Source organism: Centruroides vittatus, unplaced genomic scaffold (genome assembly GCF_030686945.1).
Source record: "Centruroides vittatus isolate TY-2023 unplaced genomic scaffold, ASM3068694v2 contig_93, whole genome shotgun sequence".
Lineage (NCBI taxonomy): Eukaryota > Metazoa > Arthropoda > Arachnida > Scorpiones > Buthidae > Centruroides > Centruroides vittatus.
Genome location: NW_027122616.1, coordinates 411,570 through 430,594, shown reverse-complemented (window position 1 = coordinate 430,594; position 19,025 = coordinate 411,570). Strand labels below are relative to the sequence as shown.

Genomic DNA, 19,025 nt, shown 5'->3' with positions numbered 1-19,025 from the left:
ATAATTATAATCCATAATCCGAGCGACTCGAGTGTATCGTACGGTGGCGGCCGTCCCGATTTACTCGCCGTCGATTAAATACCGAACGTAACTTAATCTCTGTCTGTTTTTTTATTTGTGGGAAAGTGGCATGTGTATTTTTCCGCATAATTAGCATTTGGAAAGTTGTTTCGGTGTTTACTCCTGCCAAAATTGTTAACTTTTATAAGAAGAAATACAAAAAATGGAACAACATAATCATATACTTTATTGATCATTCATAAACATACAGTTTATAATGTTGATAACATCCTTTTGAGCCGACAGGTACAAGCTCTGACATTTATAAGGAGCGATGAAGGAAGATAAATCTGATAATGAGCGGCAACAATCACAAATTATGACAGATTATGATTACTTAGAGACAAAAAAAAAAAACTTTAAAATAAGGTAAAAGAACACTATCAACCTGGTGGAAGATATATATATATATATAATATTTTATATATATAAATTTCCAATATTGCAAAGATTTCATTAACAGGTCAATAGTGGAATGTGTTTTTTTTTACAATTTTTTTTAAAATATTTTTTGATAAATAAAAATTATATTAATTCTATGTAAACATCCCTGTTGTAAATCACAACTCTTTACATTCACATATATATATATATTTCAGTATATTAGAAACTATGTAACTATTTGCTCATTCACCATAATTTATTTTAAACTTAAAATAAATGGATACCGAAAATATTGAGTGCATTGACTATTAGAAATTTGATATTTTAAGTCTAATTGAATTTAATTAAGTTACGGGAACTTAAAATTGACTCCAAATCATCCCGGAGATTAGTTTTTGGGGAGCGAAAGTCTACGGATTGACCTTCTCTAGAATTAAAGGGAGGACACGATCGAATTTTGTGAATTTTCCCCCGCACGACAATGTACAAAATCGAATAATCCGGCGCGGATTGACGGTCGATGCTCCCTGTCTAACATAAATATATTTTAATCAATTGTAAAAATAAAATTGAATCATTTTTATACATTATATAATGTGTGTGTATAAAGTATAATTATAATTATAATTATAATTATTGACTAATATATAATATTTACCATTTTATAAAAACAAAAATAAATAGTTAAGAGTTGAATTTCTCGAATTATAATTTTTCTTTTAAACTTAATATATTATATATATATACATATATATGATTTTGTATCCATTAATAGAAGGCACAATTTCCACCACACAGCGATATGTGTTATTAAATTTTCTTTAAACGTGAATCTAGAGGGAGGAAAAAATCTCTACGAACTGTGGCAATGTCAAATCTCAAAGACTAGAGAGGCTATTTTTCGGACGCTCGATCTCGAGCAACTCAAACTAAGGACGTGGAATACCGAAGAGGTACGTAAAACGTATTGATTTAGTATACTATTGCTCATGAATAGACGGAGATAAATTTTGACAATTGGCACATTTCTCTTTGCTGTTTACTATGAGGATAACATTGTTTTTTTTTTTTTGTTTATACATGATGCATTTCTGCGGAAAAATATATATATGTATATATAATTTTATCGTTTTATTTTTAAGCTATTGCATCTACGATGACGTTACGGTAGCATGTACGTATTTATGATTATAAGAAACACTTTTTTGTCTTCTCGTAAAGATAAATATCTGACTAATCTTACAAGACATAATCTTTTGAAAAATTAACATATTGCACATCTCTGTATCATTTTCTTCTTTTTCTTCCTATGTACAATTATTATTATTATTATTATTATTAATGTATTTATTTTCTTATTATTATTATATTTATTTTTAAATATATTTGCAAATTCTTGCAAACTTTACAGTATATATATATATATATGTATGTATGTATAGGAAGTGATATGGAATATTTATTATAAAAAATTCAAATTGCTTACACTTTAAAAAAAAAAAAGAGAGAATGTTTACAGTGATGATTTTTTTTTTCGTTCCCTCTTTTCCATTTAGATGAATTTTAACAAATATATTACAATGGATCAATTAAAAATAGCATTTCATAAAAGTTTTGTAACCTCTCTTGTATATGAAAAAGCTTCTGCCAAACGTTATCACAACACTGCCTTCGACAGCTAACTAAAAACTCAAGAGACATAAAATTTCATTGAATTTCTCAGGAATTAAGACTAGTCTATATCTAGAATGTTAACAACTCTTGCCCATTATTTTAAGTTGGAATAAATAATAATAATAAATCTAACTCTTTTTTTTTAATTGTTTTTAAATAAATTACATATTTTCTTCAAATTTCATTAGTATATATCTTAATTTCTTTTATTTATTTATATAATATAATAATAATAATAATATATATATATATATATAATCGGTTTGGCTAGAAAAATTGACTTTCAAATGCTGCTGTAAAAACCAATGTTATATGAAAGGAGATGGGACAACAATTAATAGTTTGCTTTGGTTACCAGCAGCTTATTTTTCTCAACCATATCCCATAATTTGTATTTTTTTTTTTTTTTTAAATGTATACATATATAATTATTTATTCCCTGAAATCACATTTTGTGAATGTACATTAAAAATAATTAGTGCAATCTTAAGAGGCACCTATTATTATGCAATAAGGCAATACGACCCGTCCGACGCTCGGAGGGCGACCCGCCGAACGTTTAGTTTATAAATATATCGACAGCCATCTTCGCGGTGTTGCGGGATCCGGCGGGTCGCCCTCGCCGCGTCTCGACAGAGACTAATATAGAGATTTTTTTAAAGTTTTTACATAATATGAGATGATATTCAATATAAAAACATTTTGAAATTTTTTTTCTTTTCTTAATGGAAGAAGTGAAGCTATATAAAGTAAAATATGATATACATATAAAGCATTTATGTAAAAGAAAACATGATTTAAACCAAAAATAAAATAAAATAAAAGTAAGCCTTTACCTTTGTAAGAAATTGCATTGCTACTGTGTTAGTTTGCATTTTCAGGCAATCAAACTCTGAAATGATCTGATGTATTTCTATGTCGTTCTACAAATTAACGTAACTCATTACGGTGTGGACCCTCGAGTTTTATGAAAATCGGGCAAGGTGCCGTCCAATACAATTTTGTTTGCAACAAAGTCCGAGTTTTTGGGCGAGTAACTTTGTCGCATCGTGTAAGAATTAAAGCAAAATTTACAGATAAAAAAAGCTCCTATATTTGACTATGCTATTTACAGTTTTGATAATGATCAATCAATCACTATTGTTTCGATTTTCACCTTCTTTGCCTTCTTCTGTAGCGACGGAGACAGGCGTTCTTCTATCACGATGCAGTCGTCGTCGCACTTCGTGGCTTCCGTGTTTGCTAGTTTCCTTTTCCTAGAGCGTGTCGTAGGTCCCACAACGATTTCGCCAGAAACGGCTGGATTATCGTTCGCAAAAACTGCATCGGTCATTGCACAATGATGTTTCGAAGCATCACCTTGTTGAGATGGAAGAGTCGATAGGTAGGCTGTGACTTTTGTGTCGGAATAGTTGAAAACGGAGCTTAGTCCTGCTTGAGAGTCGTCTCTTGTGGGAATGAATCCGAGTGACTGAACAGAATCACAGGTTTTTGTTGGAGTGGATGAGACAGAAAAACACGAAGATGACGATGACGATGATCTTGCCGAACTAGTAGGAGAGTCACAACTGCTGCTAGTGCTACTAATGGAGGAGTAACTCTGAGCATCGGAACTCTTCTTAAGTTTTCTTCTCTGGGCCAGGGGAGCCGCAGAAACGTCCAAGAGCCTGAAACCTCCTCTCGTCGCCATGTGAAAAGCATCGAAAGTGGCCTTCAACGCACAGTCGGCCACCCTGGGAGAAGACAGCGAACTCAATACGTCGGGAGTCATCAGAGGAGTACCAGAGTAGACACTGCGCGACTGACCCTGAACCCAAGGATGTGTCCTCAGCTCGGCCATGGTTAAACGCTGACGAGGATCAACAGTCAAGAGACCTCTAATTACATCTTTGGCTTGGTTCGACACCATTTCCCATTGTAATCCAGAGAAATTGAATTCACCTTCTTTGATACGGTGCATTATTACAGCTGCACTAGCTTCTCTGCTGTAGGATTGAAAGGGTGCCTTTCCAGAGAGCATCGTATACTGCAGAAGGAACAAATTATTATTATTATTATTATTATGAAAAAATTTTAAATTATTTTAGCAATAATAATTTTTTGGATCATTTCTGCTTTTGTGTATGAAGAAATGTTAAATGGAAAATATTTTCTAATCACCATTTACCTGCATATAACAGACTAATAGTAGAAGCAATGGTCCAAGAATATAGATTTTTCCTTTGTATCCAAAGATATACATACTTTATATTAAAATTTTTGTAGTTGTAAATTTTACATGAAAAAATCAAGACTAAGCATGCAGAATATTTTCAGGACCCAAAATTTCCCTATTGTTGTCTATAGGCTTTGCATAACATAGCTGAGACACTAATCTATGTTATTGCAGCTATTGCCGTAATGTTATTTTTCTGCTGCAAATTTCCCCAAACCACATTCGTGTATTCAGGTATATTCTGCATCCCTACTTAACTATTCTCGATATAACTTATTTGTTTTACAACACAAACTGTTTTCAGGCATTTGTCAGAATTGCTTAGTCTTGGGAGTCAACATTTTTGTGAGAGTAAAAATTAAATTTTAAAAAAGTGCCTTAAATGTTCATTCTTACAGTTCAATTAAGAAATTGGTTGGCTCGAGTCTTCAATAGTTAAAATAATTTAATTTTAAAAAATTTTATTGTGGAAATCTAGAGATAGAATGAATCATATTATTACTTGAATTTAATATTGAGACAAAAGTTTTTAATATAAATAATGAAAAACAAAGCTAATGCAGGAAATTATTTGAAAGGTTTGTACAATGATCTTAACATTGATTATATTTGAAAGAAAGAGGTCCAAATTGTATTCTAAAAGCTCTGCAAATTATTTTTTATATCATGTTTCTTTATTCTTGGACTTTTTAAAGGGCATGGCGGTTCTAAAATCTACTAACTCGATAGCTACAGCATTTATATCTGAAGTAAGTTAACAGTTAAAATTACTACTAATACTATAACCTAATATTTTAAGCTTAATTAAAAACAATCCTCGACGTTAACAAATACTAGAACTAGTTTTTTAAAATTATATTCTGGAATTTTCTCTCTCTCTCCATCTCCATCTCTTTAGTAAATTGATTTTATAATAAGATACATACATACATACTGTATAATTATATTTAATTTAGTTGCAATTTCACTGGTGATAAATGTCTGTAAAGTGCAATTCAGTTGAAAGAAGAGTGGGAAAGTATGTAAATTAAGAGAATAAGGGATAAAAGTAAGATATGCAATATCTCTAAATGTAGCCCCAACATGTACATAATGTAACCATACACCTGAGATGGCTTTCAAATTTTAAAAGGTTTCATGATGGATAGCTTGTCATCACTACTTGAAGCATGAAAGAGTGAAGAAAGAAAGTTGTTTGGTGCAATTGTACGATGTCTCATATACAATGATGCATGAGATATCACCAACTTTTGGAGACCAAATGGAATAGAATCCTTGAACTGTGGGACATCACATTATTCTTGCAAACTATTGGGTTGTTCGGAAAGTTCGTAGCGATTTTTGATAGCTGACAGTTGAGACACCGATTGACGCAAAAATGATTAGAATTGTACAAACCAATGAATATTACGATAAATGACCTTGAGACGCGTCCGTTACAAAAAAACCGTTAAGATTATTCAAATAGCGTTTAATTTGGCTCATTGCAAAAATGGATGCAAACAACGTGCATTATCGACACTTGTTTCTTTTCTTTTTTCGTAAACGCAAAAATGCTGTACAAACAGCAAAAAAGATATGTGATGTTTATGGTGGGAGTGCTGTATCAGAATCAACTGTTCGAAAGTGGTTTGCAAAATTTAAAACGGGTAATTTCAGCCTTGAAGATGCTCCTCGCTCAGGAAGACCTCCTGTTATCGAAGAGGACCATATCAAAGCATTATTGGATGAAAACCCTCATTACACAACTCGAGAGATTGCAGACATAGTGAAGTCATCAAACAGTACTGTATTTCAACATCTAAAGAAGCTCGGATACGTGAATCGTTATGACATTTGGATACCTCACGACTTAACGGAAAAAAACTTACTGGATCGCATCTCCATTTGTGATTCTCTTGAAAGACTAAATGAAAATGACCCTTTTCTGAAGCGTTTAGTGACAGGTGATGAAAAGTGGATCATTTATAACAACATCAGCCGAAAACGATTGTGGGGTAAGAAAAATGAATCACCATTAAAAACTCCAAAGGCCGGTCTTCATCCAAAGAAGGTCATGCTCACTGTCTGGTGGGATTGGAAAGGAATCCTGTACTATGAGCTGCTTCCACAGAATCAAACAATTGATTCTGATAAGTATTGTTCCCAATTGGATAAGCTGAACATGGCAATTAAAGAAAAACGTCCGGAACTGGCCAATAGAAAAGGCATTGTGTTTCACCAAGATAATGCCAGACCTCACACGTCTTTACGAACACGCCAAAAATTATTGGAACTAGGCTGGGATGTTTTACCCCACCCCCCTTACTCACCCAACCTTGCCTCGTCAGACTACCATTTGTTCCGTTCTCTACAAAATTCCCTTCATGATAAAAACTTTGATACTTTGGAAGCTTGCAAAAACCACGTGGATCAGTTTTTCGCAAAAAAAACTGGAAAGTTCTACGAAGAGGGTATCATGAAGCTGCCCCATAGATGGCAACACGTCATTAAAAACAATGGCGCGTACATAATGGAATAAAAATATATTTTTAGTATTAAAACAATTTCTTTTATTTCTCTTAAAAATCGCTACGAACTTTCCGAACAACCCAATATGTTATGGCCCACACACGATAAACGACACTGTTGGTGTCCTTACAATCATTACAATATGCAAACACAACAATGAAAAAGTGGGGTACAACAAACCTCTGTGTGGATAGAAGTGACAGATGCTTTTGTGAAATCTGCAGTTTAGGGTCGATAATTAATAGAATAAATTATAAAATTTATTGTTAAAATTGAAATTAATATTCTGTTAACTTTAACTAAATTTTATCAGAGGATGCGTCACGCGGAACTTCCTTTGAAGGGGAGAAAATATGGGAAGTGAAAGTTTATTCATATGTGTAAATTCTCTATAATTTGTAAAGAGAGAGAGATTTAGAAACATAAAGCATTATGTTAAAGTGTTGATACCAAATGAAGGTAAAGTCAACCTGAAGAAAAGGAACATGACAGAGAAGGGGAAAGAAATTCTGGTTCGACGGAAATCAACTTCCTTTTGTGAAGCCTTATCTCATAGACATTTGATGTCATTTTTAAGCTGTTACCCCTCAAGTGACCCCCTTTGTGCATCCTTTCACGTGGGAGAAATCCATCTGTTTGATTGGACATTGACAAAGAATATTATCACAATTTGCACCAAATTTGGGGAGTTAGCCATTACCCTTCATGAGAAGGAGGAGTTTCTCCATGAGATACTTGTGGCTGAACTCCTAACTATCTCGAGAAAGAGTACGTATTATCAGGCACTCCACTGATAGAAGAACCCTATGGAATCAGGAATATCTATGAATCAACTCCCGGGCAGGGTGCCCCAGCTTGTTTCGTTTGCGTTTATTAGCGAGTTCTGTGCATCTATTTTAGGCTTATTGTGCCTTTCGATTGCGCTCATTCATTTTGCGCTTTAACGAATCCTCAGGGGAAGCGGTTACTGAACCTCCCAGTGGTCCTGCCCGCAAGTAGCCCCTAGTGGGCAAAACTAATCAGTAACTGCGATTGTTCAATACGATTGAAAAGAGTCCTTTTAAGGACTATGGCCAAAAGGCCAAAATCTTCAGAAACGGACGACGAGACGTCGTCCCTCGAGATGGAAGTGTCTCTCGAGTCAGAGAGAGTGATTCGTGCGGAAAGTATCCGCGATAAAATCAAGGAATATATGGTGGAAAACAGCGCTTGCAAGATGACCCAAAAGCACACAGTGTTCATCTGCGAGAAGATCGAGATGATCATAGATTTGGTAAGGCAGAGTGAAGAAGATCCGCTGCGAATTGCAATGGACGACATTAACCAAAAACTGGACAAAATCCTTACAACGCCAACAGCAGCACCAGTGCAAAGTTATGCACAAGCGGTTGCGAAGACAGCGAAGCAGAAGCCCAAAGAAATAATACTAGTAGAACCCGAACAAGAAGGTGAAGATCCAAAACGAACTAAAGATCGTTTAAAGAAGAACGTAGACCCACGACAGCTCGGAGTGGGAATTCAAGCCATGAGAAAACTGCGACGCGGCGGCGTGGCAATTGAAGTCGGCTCTGAGGAAGAAAAGAAGAAGCTAAGAAAAGAAATAGAAGAAAAGACTGGTTTGAAGACTAGAGAGCCAGCGAAGAGAAGACCCCGTATAGTTATCTATGGAGTTGCCAGGGACACTCCGAAAGAAGAAGTACTGGAATGTTTGTATGAACAGAATGACATACTAAACTGCAATCTGAATACTGATGAATTTAAAAGTGAAGTAGAACTGAAATTTAAATATGGTAGCCGAGAAAAACAGACAGTCAATTGGGTGGCTGAAGTCAGCCCAAGGGTCCGCCAAGTACTGTTGCCCAAAAAGAAAATCAATCTAGGCTGGTCTAGATGTGGCTTGGAAGAATATATAAATGTCACCCAGTGTTATAAGTGTTGCAAAATCGGGCATATAGCTAAAAACTGCATGGAAAAGGATATAGTCTGCAGCCAATGTGGACAAAACCATAGGTACAAAGACTGCTTGAATAAGGGCCGTGCTGAATGCTGCAATTGTAGGCGGGAGAAACTTAAAGAAACAGGTCACAATGCGTGCGACAAAAAGTGTCCCTTGATACAAAAAGTAAGACGAATGATAATTTCTAAGATAGACTATGGCTGTAACTAATCAAGAACAGTTTAAAACGATCAAAGTTTTACAAGTAAATACGCAGAAATCAATAGGGGCAACTACAGCGTTGTGCAAGATAATGGAGAAGGTAGATGTCGCACTTGTTCAAGAGCCCTACTGTCGTAGAGGCACTCCGGGCTGCCTGAGAACGTCGTACCAGACGCTATTTGACAATAGTGAGACACCAAAAACTCTGATGATAGTTAACAACAGATCAATCCCAGTGCTATACTACGCACAATGGAGTAACAAGAGCATGACTTGTATTGAAGTGGGACACGGAAGAAGTAGTATCGTTATGGTTACCGTTTACTGCCCGATAACAGAGGACCTTGGTCCATTATTGAGTGAGCTGGATGAATTGATTAGAAACTTTAAGCATAAGTGTATAATAATCGGAGGAGACCTTAACGCCCACTCACAAATGTGGGGCGATCCCGGCAACGATGAGCGAGCTGACCTTTTGCTCGACTTTGTGAGCGCTAATGAACTGCACATAGTGAATGATCCTAACTCCCAGCCTACTTTTGATGGCCCAAGGGGCCATAGCTGGATTGATATCACGATGTGCAACACCAGAGCTTTAAGGCTAATCCAAAGTTGGGTCGTGGCTCCGATTACCAGCCTAAGCGACCATAATTACATCTTTATGGAAATCGGACAGTGCAATTGGATGGAAGAGGAACAAACGGCACATTATGCCATCAATAAGGCCGACTGGAAGCTCTTCCAGATGAAACTGGAAGAAACGATAGAAAACTTAAGTCTGGACAATATATCACATAGTATAGAAGCAGAAAACAGCATAACTAGGTTTCATAACAGGGTTATTGACATATGCAATGAGACTATTCCGAAAAAGATGAACAAGAAGAGAGCAGTCCCGTGGTGGACTAAAGAACTGGGCGAGATGCGGAGAGTAAACAATCAACTCCGTAGAAGGTATCAGAGAACACGAAACAACCAAGAAAGACATAGAAAGCGAAGTGAATATATGGACCATTGCCAGGCCTATAAGCAGAAGATAAAGGATGTTAAAATAAAATCATGGAGAGAGTTCTGCACTAGCAGTTCAACCAAACCATGGAATTACATCTATAAGGCGTGCGCGGGAAAGCTGAAGCTACCGCAATACCTTACAGCCTTGAAAGTAAACGAAGAGTATACAGAGGGATATGTGAAAACAGTACAAGCGTTGATGACGGGGTTTTTCCCGGAGGATGACCCCGCAACCGACACGACCGAGCATATACAAATAAGAGAAGAAGTATGCACTACATACACAGGGTCGATGGACCCGATGTTTACCGAAGAAGAGATTAACAATGCCGTACAACGGCTCAAACCAGGCAAAGCACCTGGACATGATGGTGTGGTGGCAGAAATAATGCACAAAATTTGGAATATCAACCCCAGTTACCTCAGCAAAATATACAACTTATGCCTCAAGTTTGGAATCTTTCCTAAAATCTGGAAGATAGCCAAGTTGGTCATCATACCAAAGAGCGACCAAGCAGAAAAGAGCCTGGTCAAAAGTTACAGGCCCCTTAGCCTGCTACCAGTGATGGGAAAAGTCTTGGACTTCCTCATCAGCCAGAGGATAACTCAACATCTCGAGGACATAAATTTCCTCAGTCCAAAGCAGCACGGTTTCCTTCCGAATAGGTCAATGGAGGACGTCATCTGCAAGGCCATCAATGCTATAAAAAGTACATTAGACAAGAATAAGTATTGTTGCAGTATAAGTTTGGACATACAAGGGGCCTTTGACCATGCGTGGTGGCCCCTTATCCTAAAGACGCTGAGAAAAGCAAGCTGTCCCGTGAACATCTATGAAGTAGTCAATGACTACTTAAGCGACAGAAAAGTCATCTATAATGCTAACGGCTCAAATATACATAAGATACTCAGCAGAGGCTGCCCTCAGGGGTCTAACTCGAGACCTCTATTCTGGAATATAGTGTACGACAGTTACTTGAAAACGAACAAAGGAGAAGGCATTACTGAGTTAGCGTACGCTGATGATACAATAATAATATACGGCTCAAACTCAAGAAGAGAAATAGAAAACACTGGTGACAAAGTTCTAAATCTAATAACAAAGAGGGGTAAAGAACTCAAGCTCTACTTTAACCCCCAAAAGACAAGAGCGATCATATTCACAAGAGGAAGAACTCCCGACCTATATAAGAGACCACCAATAATAAAGATGGAAGGACATAACATAAAAGTGGAAAAAGAAATGAAATACTTGGGAGTGGTGTTGGATCACCGTTTAACATGGTTGCCACATGCTACTTACGTACGGACAATCTGTACAAGCCTATTTAACGCTCTAGCAAGAGTGGCCAAAGTGAAATGGGAACTAAAGAGTGAAGCTATTGCAACAATCTATAATGGGGCATTTATACCAAAGATAACTTATGCAGCGGGTGCTTGGTATGAAGCCGCTGAAAAAGGAACCATCAAAAGAAAGCTAAGGAGTGCACAGAGGGTTGCACTATTAAGAATGACTAAAGCATTCCGCACTACCTCCACGGAAGCTTTGATGGTGATTGCCGGGACAACACCAATAGACTTAGTTCTTCGGGAAAAAGCTAAAAGTTATAAGTGTAGAAGAGGACACCCAATAAGCATAAGTGACCAGATATATCATGAGAGGGATTACGAGAGGCAGCCTACGGCCGCCATGTTACCTAAACTCTATAATCGCAAAGCTATTAAACTTGCGGAAGAAGAGGATAGAGATGAAATAGAAATTTACACTGATGGGTCTAAGGTTGAGAACAGTGTGGGAGCATCGTTCATTGTAATAAAAGATAAAGAGGAAATTCATCAAGCTCAATATAGGTTAGACGATAGATGCTCTGTGTATCAAGCAGAACTGTTCGCCATTCTCCAATCCATAAAATGGATTCTCTCCACCAGTGTTTCTGGCCCAGTGATAATAAACACAGATAGTCAAGCTGCAATCTACACACTGCGGCAATTCACTGATAAAAACATAATGGCCATGGAAGTCAAGAGTATCATAGAGGAACATGATCTTAAAATCAAAGTGAGATGGGTAAAAGCCCATATTGGAATTGAAGGGAATGAGAGAGCAGATGCTCTCGCCAAAGAAGCCACTCTACTTACTGATGTCTCCTATGATAAAATCCCAATGTCATATATTAAAAGACTGCTACGGCAGGAATCAATTGATGAATGGCAAGAGGAGTGGAGTTATAGCGAGAAGGGACGGCATACATTCTGGCTGCTCCCAAATATTGAAGAGATAATAAACAAATTAAGATGGCTTCCACAGGATTATACCATTACACAGCTATTATCAAACCACTGTAACACAAAAGAATATTTGAGAAAGGTCGGCAAGCAACAAGAAATATCTTGTGAATGCGGTAAAGGTGACCACAGCCTTGAGCACGTTATACAAGAATGTACAAAGTATGAGAGAGAAAGACTACAGTTACAGCTCCTTGCTAAAGAGACCATTAATGCCACTAACTTGGACTTATACATGATAATCCGGACCAAAGACATGATCCAAGAGGTGAGAACCTTCACGCGGAGAGTACTGTCGTGAATGAGGGAGCGAGTTGCTCCCCTGGCGACAAGAGTTGCAATTTTGTAGAGGCAGGATGCCTATGTATTATATGTAAATAACTCTTTTTATGTATGTTTTATGGCTTTATGTGTTAAATTGAAGTTCGAATTAAGAAAATGTCTCCCTTGTGGTGCGAGCAGCGGTACAAGGGTGTTACTGATCCCCGAAAGGGGAAATGATGATTACCTAATGAAAAACAAAAAAAAAAAAAAAAGAATCAACTCCCATATCACAGACAATTGGAACATTAAAGAAAGACCTCGATACTTGAAGACATTGAGAAATACTTCTGAGGTTGTATGTCTTGTTAGATATTTGTAACTCTCTCCACACACGACTTAGAATAGACTTCCATGTCTGTCTTACAACTATATGTAAGTTAGGCTTAGGTGGAATAGCCATTGAGATATTTGTAAGATGGAATTATGTTATTCGCATATATCCTTTGTAATCATTTAATTTTTGTATATTTTGTATCTATCATATAAATGAATTTAATAAATATGTTTAACAATTACAAATATATTTATCTTTGACTCAAATCCATCCAGGACCCTCCCACTCATTATTCCTCGCGAGATATAATTTGCATTTCAGTCCACACTGACTGACTGGTGTCAGGAAAAAACAGACAACAGGGGCTCCAACATGTCCTTGTTTAACAAAATATCTTTGCAGATACCTGTCTCATCTTAAAGGAAGCCATACCATTTGACAACCGGGAACTGATCGTGCAACCGATATGTCGATTAAGTGACAGAAGGTTGTTTCTAACCTGTTCTGCCCCCAATTCTAATCTCACACTTTTGTGACTCTTTCCAACACAATACCAAACCAATTTTGCTCATGTTACTGCAAAGATAGCCACCATCCACCTACTTCATGTTTTAAGCACCAAAGCGGATGCAGTGTGGTATAGCATTTATCAATGGTTATCTGAGAACTGTCATATCTCACGAAACCAAACTGCTATCAATAATGCAATATATAGATGATCTGCCAAGGAGAGATGCCTCCTGGGAGAGTTTTCTATGGGAAATTAATTTCTGTCCATATAGAGTTTTCCAAGTTCACATGTGTTACAGTCTATTGGAATGTGGTCGTGGGTTTGTGCATCATCCGTGTTCAGTGACCCAGCCATTGGCAGGGCCTTGTTGATAGTTTGTCTAAATACATAGTGGTGTGTATTGCTGCATACAACTCGTGCACTCATGGAAATTATCCAGGATTTATTCTGTAATATTTCCACAAGTTTTACATTGTTCTATGATTTTTCTTTCATGGTTATGCAATTTTGCTAATTGATGACTGTAAATTATAGAAAATTCGTTACTCTAGATTTTCATTTTAATTTAATTTTTAAGAAATCATAATACATTTCAAAATTTCACATAATAACACCACTGTAACGCAAATACAGTGTTTTACTGATTTAAAAAAAACATATATATCTAGGTAAGTTATGTCTATTGAATATATTGCCAATAATATCATGTAGAAAATGAGAAAAAGAATGGACAGCATCAGCATTGTGTACATTTACAGAAACTGGTATAGTATGGATAATCATCAATATATATTATAAAAGTAAGTGTATAATATGCATGCGCTAAAACTCAAAAACAAGTCCCGGTACGATCAAGGGAGTTATATGGTGTGGTAGCCCTCTATCCCCCATCCATGAAGAAGGTTCCTGTTTTTACCTGAAGAGCTACTGTTAAAGATATAAAGGCTGAAAGTTTCACCCTCTAGAAATTTCTAGAACAGTCCAGAACATTCAAGAGTATTCGAGAGCATTCCACAACGTTCCAGGATGTTCCCAAACATCCCGGAACATCCAAGATCATTGTGGAACACTCTCGAATGTTCTGGAACAGTGTGGACCATTCAAAGCCTTTTTTGTGTGGGTGGGACTACCCATTGGTGGGAGTATATAAAGCAAGATCTGTGATGGGTTTGAACGTCTTAGTGTGCGTCACGAGAACGCACACTAAGAAGGGATTTTTTCAAAATTCCTCCCCACGGAGGAGAGGGACAGGATTGAGGCTTAACACTTCCATCAACAATGGAAGTGTTAAGAGAAAGCGACGTGCAAGACGCAGATGCAGTTTTTTTCATTTTTGCGGGAAATAAAACATATTTTCAGACCCATCTAAAAATTCTCTAATTAGTCTGGAAACAGGGGGACCCAATTCTTGCAATCTATGAAAATGGGTAAGGTTGACTATAACGTAATAATCTTAATCTTCGCTATCATTACTTTTGCCAGAGCAACACCAGGCCTATCTGCTATTTACCTCATTACAGGTATATTGAAAGGATGACGATAAGAGCCAGAAAAGAATGAAGTGAAGCATTCTATTTTAATCTTGCTGCAAAGTTTCTGCTTTGTAATTACCATATATGCCAAACAAAAGAGCATTTCTTACCAAATATTTTCTAAGAATTCTGATAAGTCTCATATACTTGGAATATCATTTGTTAGACATAGTTTCAAACAACAAATATTTGAAGAATTATTCTGTAATAACAAAACTACTTTTAAAAAGTTAAAAAAAATAAATTTTTAACCTTTTAATTCTGTTCTCTGTTTAATATTTTCATGCAATTTTTATTGAATGATAAAACACTGTACAGAGATGGGTATAATTGAAATTCAAAAACATTGAAAACTTCTTCACAATTACAATTATTAAGATATGAATTATTACTAGTAGATAATATTTTTTCCATTAAAAATTTTTCTATATATGGAATAAAAGTGTTGACTGCATTCCAAAGATAATTTTGCTTCAGAATTACTGAAAAGAGTACTACAATAGATAATTGAATTTGGTGGTTTTGTTTGCCTATCTGCTTTGCAGCCATCCAGTTAACTGTGAAATTAATGTGTGATTTTGACTATATGTTAATCTGGTTAAAATATTTGAAAATGGAAGAGGACAGCAAAGTTTACATCCCACTTTTATACATCAGTTACCTGTGAATGCAACAGCAAACATCATTTATAATCAGTATTTCAACAATCATAGTAATTGTTTTCAATTTGATCAATTTTCTGGAACATTTACAAATGTTCTATAATCGAACCAATATGCAATAACAAATTTGAATTTAAAACAGTTCGAACATTTGGTTAAAAAATCTAAATATATAAAAATATTTATAACAATGTCTGAAATGTTATCAATTTAATACACCTATGTACTCAATGAAGACTAAACATAGTTGAAAACAAAAAATTGCATCTAAAATCGTACACTAGAAGACGTTCTTCTGGTTAAGTCTTAATCCTTTCCCTCTCCCCCCGAAGGGGAATTTTGAAAAATCCCTTCTTAGTGTGCGTTTTCATGATGTACCCTAACTGTGTACCAAATTTCATCTCTTTGGCAGTTTGCTCTGAGCAATGTCAAACCTAATCAGTCAGGACAAGTAATTTTATATATTTAGATTTATTATATATTTCATCGAATTTTCATACTATACATATATTTATGATGTAAATGCATGTATTTAATAAATTTTCTATAACTAAAATTGCTAGATAACATATTTCAAATTCCTAAAAATAAATTTCTTTTCCTGAAACTAAATCCGGCATTCTGCATTTGTGTCTGCCAAATTCATTCTCAAATTTGGTTTGTATCATACTGAGTAAAAATTTGTATTGTTAAACTTAACTCTATATTAGTACGTATAACCAACAAGCAATGAGGTAGGTCTATAATGTGAAATGAAAAACTTAAATCTAATGATCTGAGATTTGGGGTCCTGATCATATTTGAAATCAAGACCTCTCGGGACCAATAGGGAAGTCAAAACTACACGTCAGCAATCTAAAGAATTACTGAATAATGCAAACAAAACAATCAGAATAAAAATTATAGTTAGAAAGGTTGAAAAGTGAAGGATGTGATTATTGAATAACAATAAATTCTGAATGACATAACTAAACAGTTTATATAATTGATTAAGAAATTAAGCATTTTATAATTCAAAGATCGGTAACTGTTGAACTCCATTAGAGAATTAACAAGTAGTAATAAACTATTTAACCATGATGGCTGCACAATGCTTAATGTGGGAATAGTGAACATTTACTATTTTAAATACCTTTGAAGTTTTAAATTCAACCTTCAAAAAACAATCTATTAGGTTAACCTATTTTTGTTAGTTTTGCATCCCCTTAAATATTATATTAATTTAATTCTTAGATATGAAGACATGCAAGTTTTTTGTTATTTCCACAGTCTTCTGCATAAAAAATAATTTTGTTGTAATGCTGCATCATAATATCATTAAATTAAGCAATCATCATCTGCAGAGATGTAGCTGTCCATGTAATTTGGTTGATTTGCAATTCAAGATAAACTAAGATAAATGTACTTTGTAAAAGACATCTTAATATTTGCTACTCTTATAGGAAATTATTCTACAATTCTGGAGTTCATATACAATGAAATTGGCCTCAAAGTATATATATTTATATTTCCAAAACTGTCTACTTCTAAAAACACTTTCAGATGGGTATAGAGCATTGTTATATAAAGTTTAAAACATTTTAAATTTTAATACTTACCAAAATTACTCCCAGGCTCCATAAATCACAGGATTCATTATAACCATTATTATCAGAACCTGTAATGGCTTGTTTTAGCACTTCTGGAGCAGCATAATGAAGTGTAAAACATGGAGTCTTCATTGCTTGATTTTCAGGTTTAAATCTTGCAAATCCAAAGTCTACTATTTTAATTTCGGAATTTTCAGATTCGTCAGAAAACAGGAGATTCTGTAAAATTATTAATGATCAAAATCAGTAACGAAAAAGTGATATTGTAGTAAGATATTCCTCTACAATGCGTTCTGCTGTCAAAAAAATGTAAAGATTTCAAGGTGTGCCATGAACTATTACGCTTGAAAATTAAACACATCTTTCTTTACAGTTCAAATAACGTTTGTATTTAAAAACTTAAAGTCTAGTATAATTACAATTTAATTAAACTATTTTCAATAATTAATTTACAACTTATGCTTTTCCTCTCTGAGACGTGAACGTCAAATGCCACTTACAAGATAGCAGTGCTCAATGTTCACGCTTTAGAGACGAAAACTTCGGCTGCAACCTCGCTATTATCTGTGTTCTTTGTTTTAAACACAAAACTCTGTTAATCAATAATCGGAGACTATTTCTGCCATACTAGACAATATTTATATCAAATTAATCAATACTTATATGCAACTATTATTTATATTCTAGTAACATAACTTCTATTTTCTTCGTAAATATTTCTACGATGACTGGATTACCAAAATAGACAAATACGATCATAATATTTTGTAACAATAATTATCAACAAATTACATGCCAAATATTGTGCGAATTTTTTGTAGCTTGTCGTTACAAATAATATTTAGTGAACTATATAGCCATTCAAAAGGATGCAATTAAAATTCACTTGCTTCTCTAGCATCGAGCGCGATTAGAGATCTCTTGCTAACATCGCACGGAGTGCACCGTAAACTAGTCCTGGAACTAGCCGACATTCTGTGCAACACTTCCTTTTTCCGTTTCGACGACAAAACATATCTGCAGAAACGTGGTGTTCCGATGGGCAGCCCGCTGTCGGGCGATTTATGCGAGTTGGTCATTAGAAAACTGGAACAAAGAATCATACCCCTCTTTATAGGAGGTATGTCGATGATATCTTTATCTTATGGAAAACTAAGCCCAATATAAATAGATTCATCGATGCAATGAACAACAACCCATATGGACTCCACATCAAGCTTGACCAAATAAGCAACACAAATGCAAACTTCTTAGACATCCATATGCAAATAGATGGCAACACAATATCCACTAAAGTCCATTACAAACCATGCTACACTCCATTATTCATCCCTGCCGTTTCGGAGGACCCCTTCTCTTACAAGGTAGCTGCCTTCCGTGCCCTTACGAAAAGAGCCTTCACGCACCACTCCAGAATCGAGGACACCATATCTGAATTAGAGCGCATCCAGATCATAGCCACAAGACACGGCTATAGCCGTACATTAGTTCATAACCTTGCGTCTGCACATTTGCATCATACTGACAACACCAACACACGCACTAACGACTCCAATACCACTCAAGCACTTGTAGTAGTTGAATATAATAAACACCTAGACTCCATTTACAGGGAAATTGCCGCATACACCAACAAAAAGATCGCTTACAAAAGACGTAACACTATATATGACCTCATGCGCAATTCCAAGGACATCGTAGATAAAAGAATGGCACCGGGGGTATACTCTGTTCCATTATGGGATAGCAGATTCCAAAGAGAGCTTGTATACATCGGTTCAACGAAACGGTCGCTCGACAAGCGTCTACGCGAGCATAAATATGATATCGACTG

At 35.7% G+C, this 19,025-nt stretch overlaps 1 protein-coding gene across 1 annotated transcript in view; it reads right to left on the bottom strand.

Annotated features, from left to right (window-relative positions):
* Nucleotides 1-224: 224 nt before the first annotated feature.
* Nucleotides 225-19,025, bottom strand: part of LOC136984818 (ribosomal protein S6 kinase alpha-5-like) — a 137,908-nt gene continuing 119,107 nt past the window's right edge. Inside the window, exons 14-15 of the mRNA XM_067281961.1 lie at nucleotides 17,201-17,410; nucleotides 225-4,144 (exon numbers count right to left, since the gene is read on the bottom strand). Coding sequence (XP_067138062.1) covers nucleotides 3,245-4,144; nucleotides 17,201-17,410 — 1,110 coding nt within the window. The 3' untranslated portion in view covers nucleotides 225-3,244. The remainder of the gene's footprint in view (nucleotides 4,145-17,200; nucleotides 17,411-19,025) is intronic.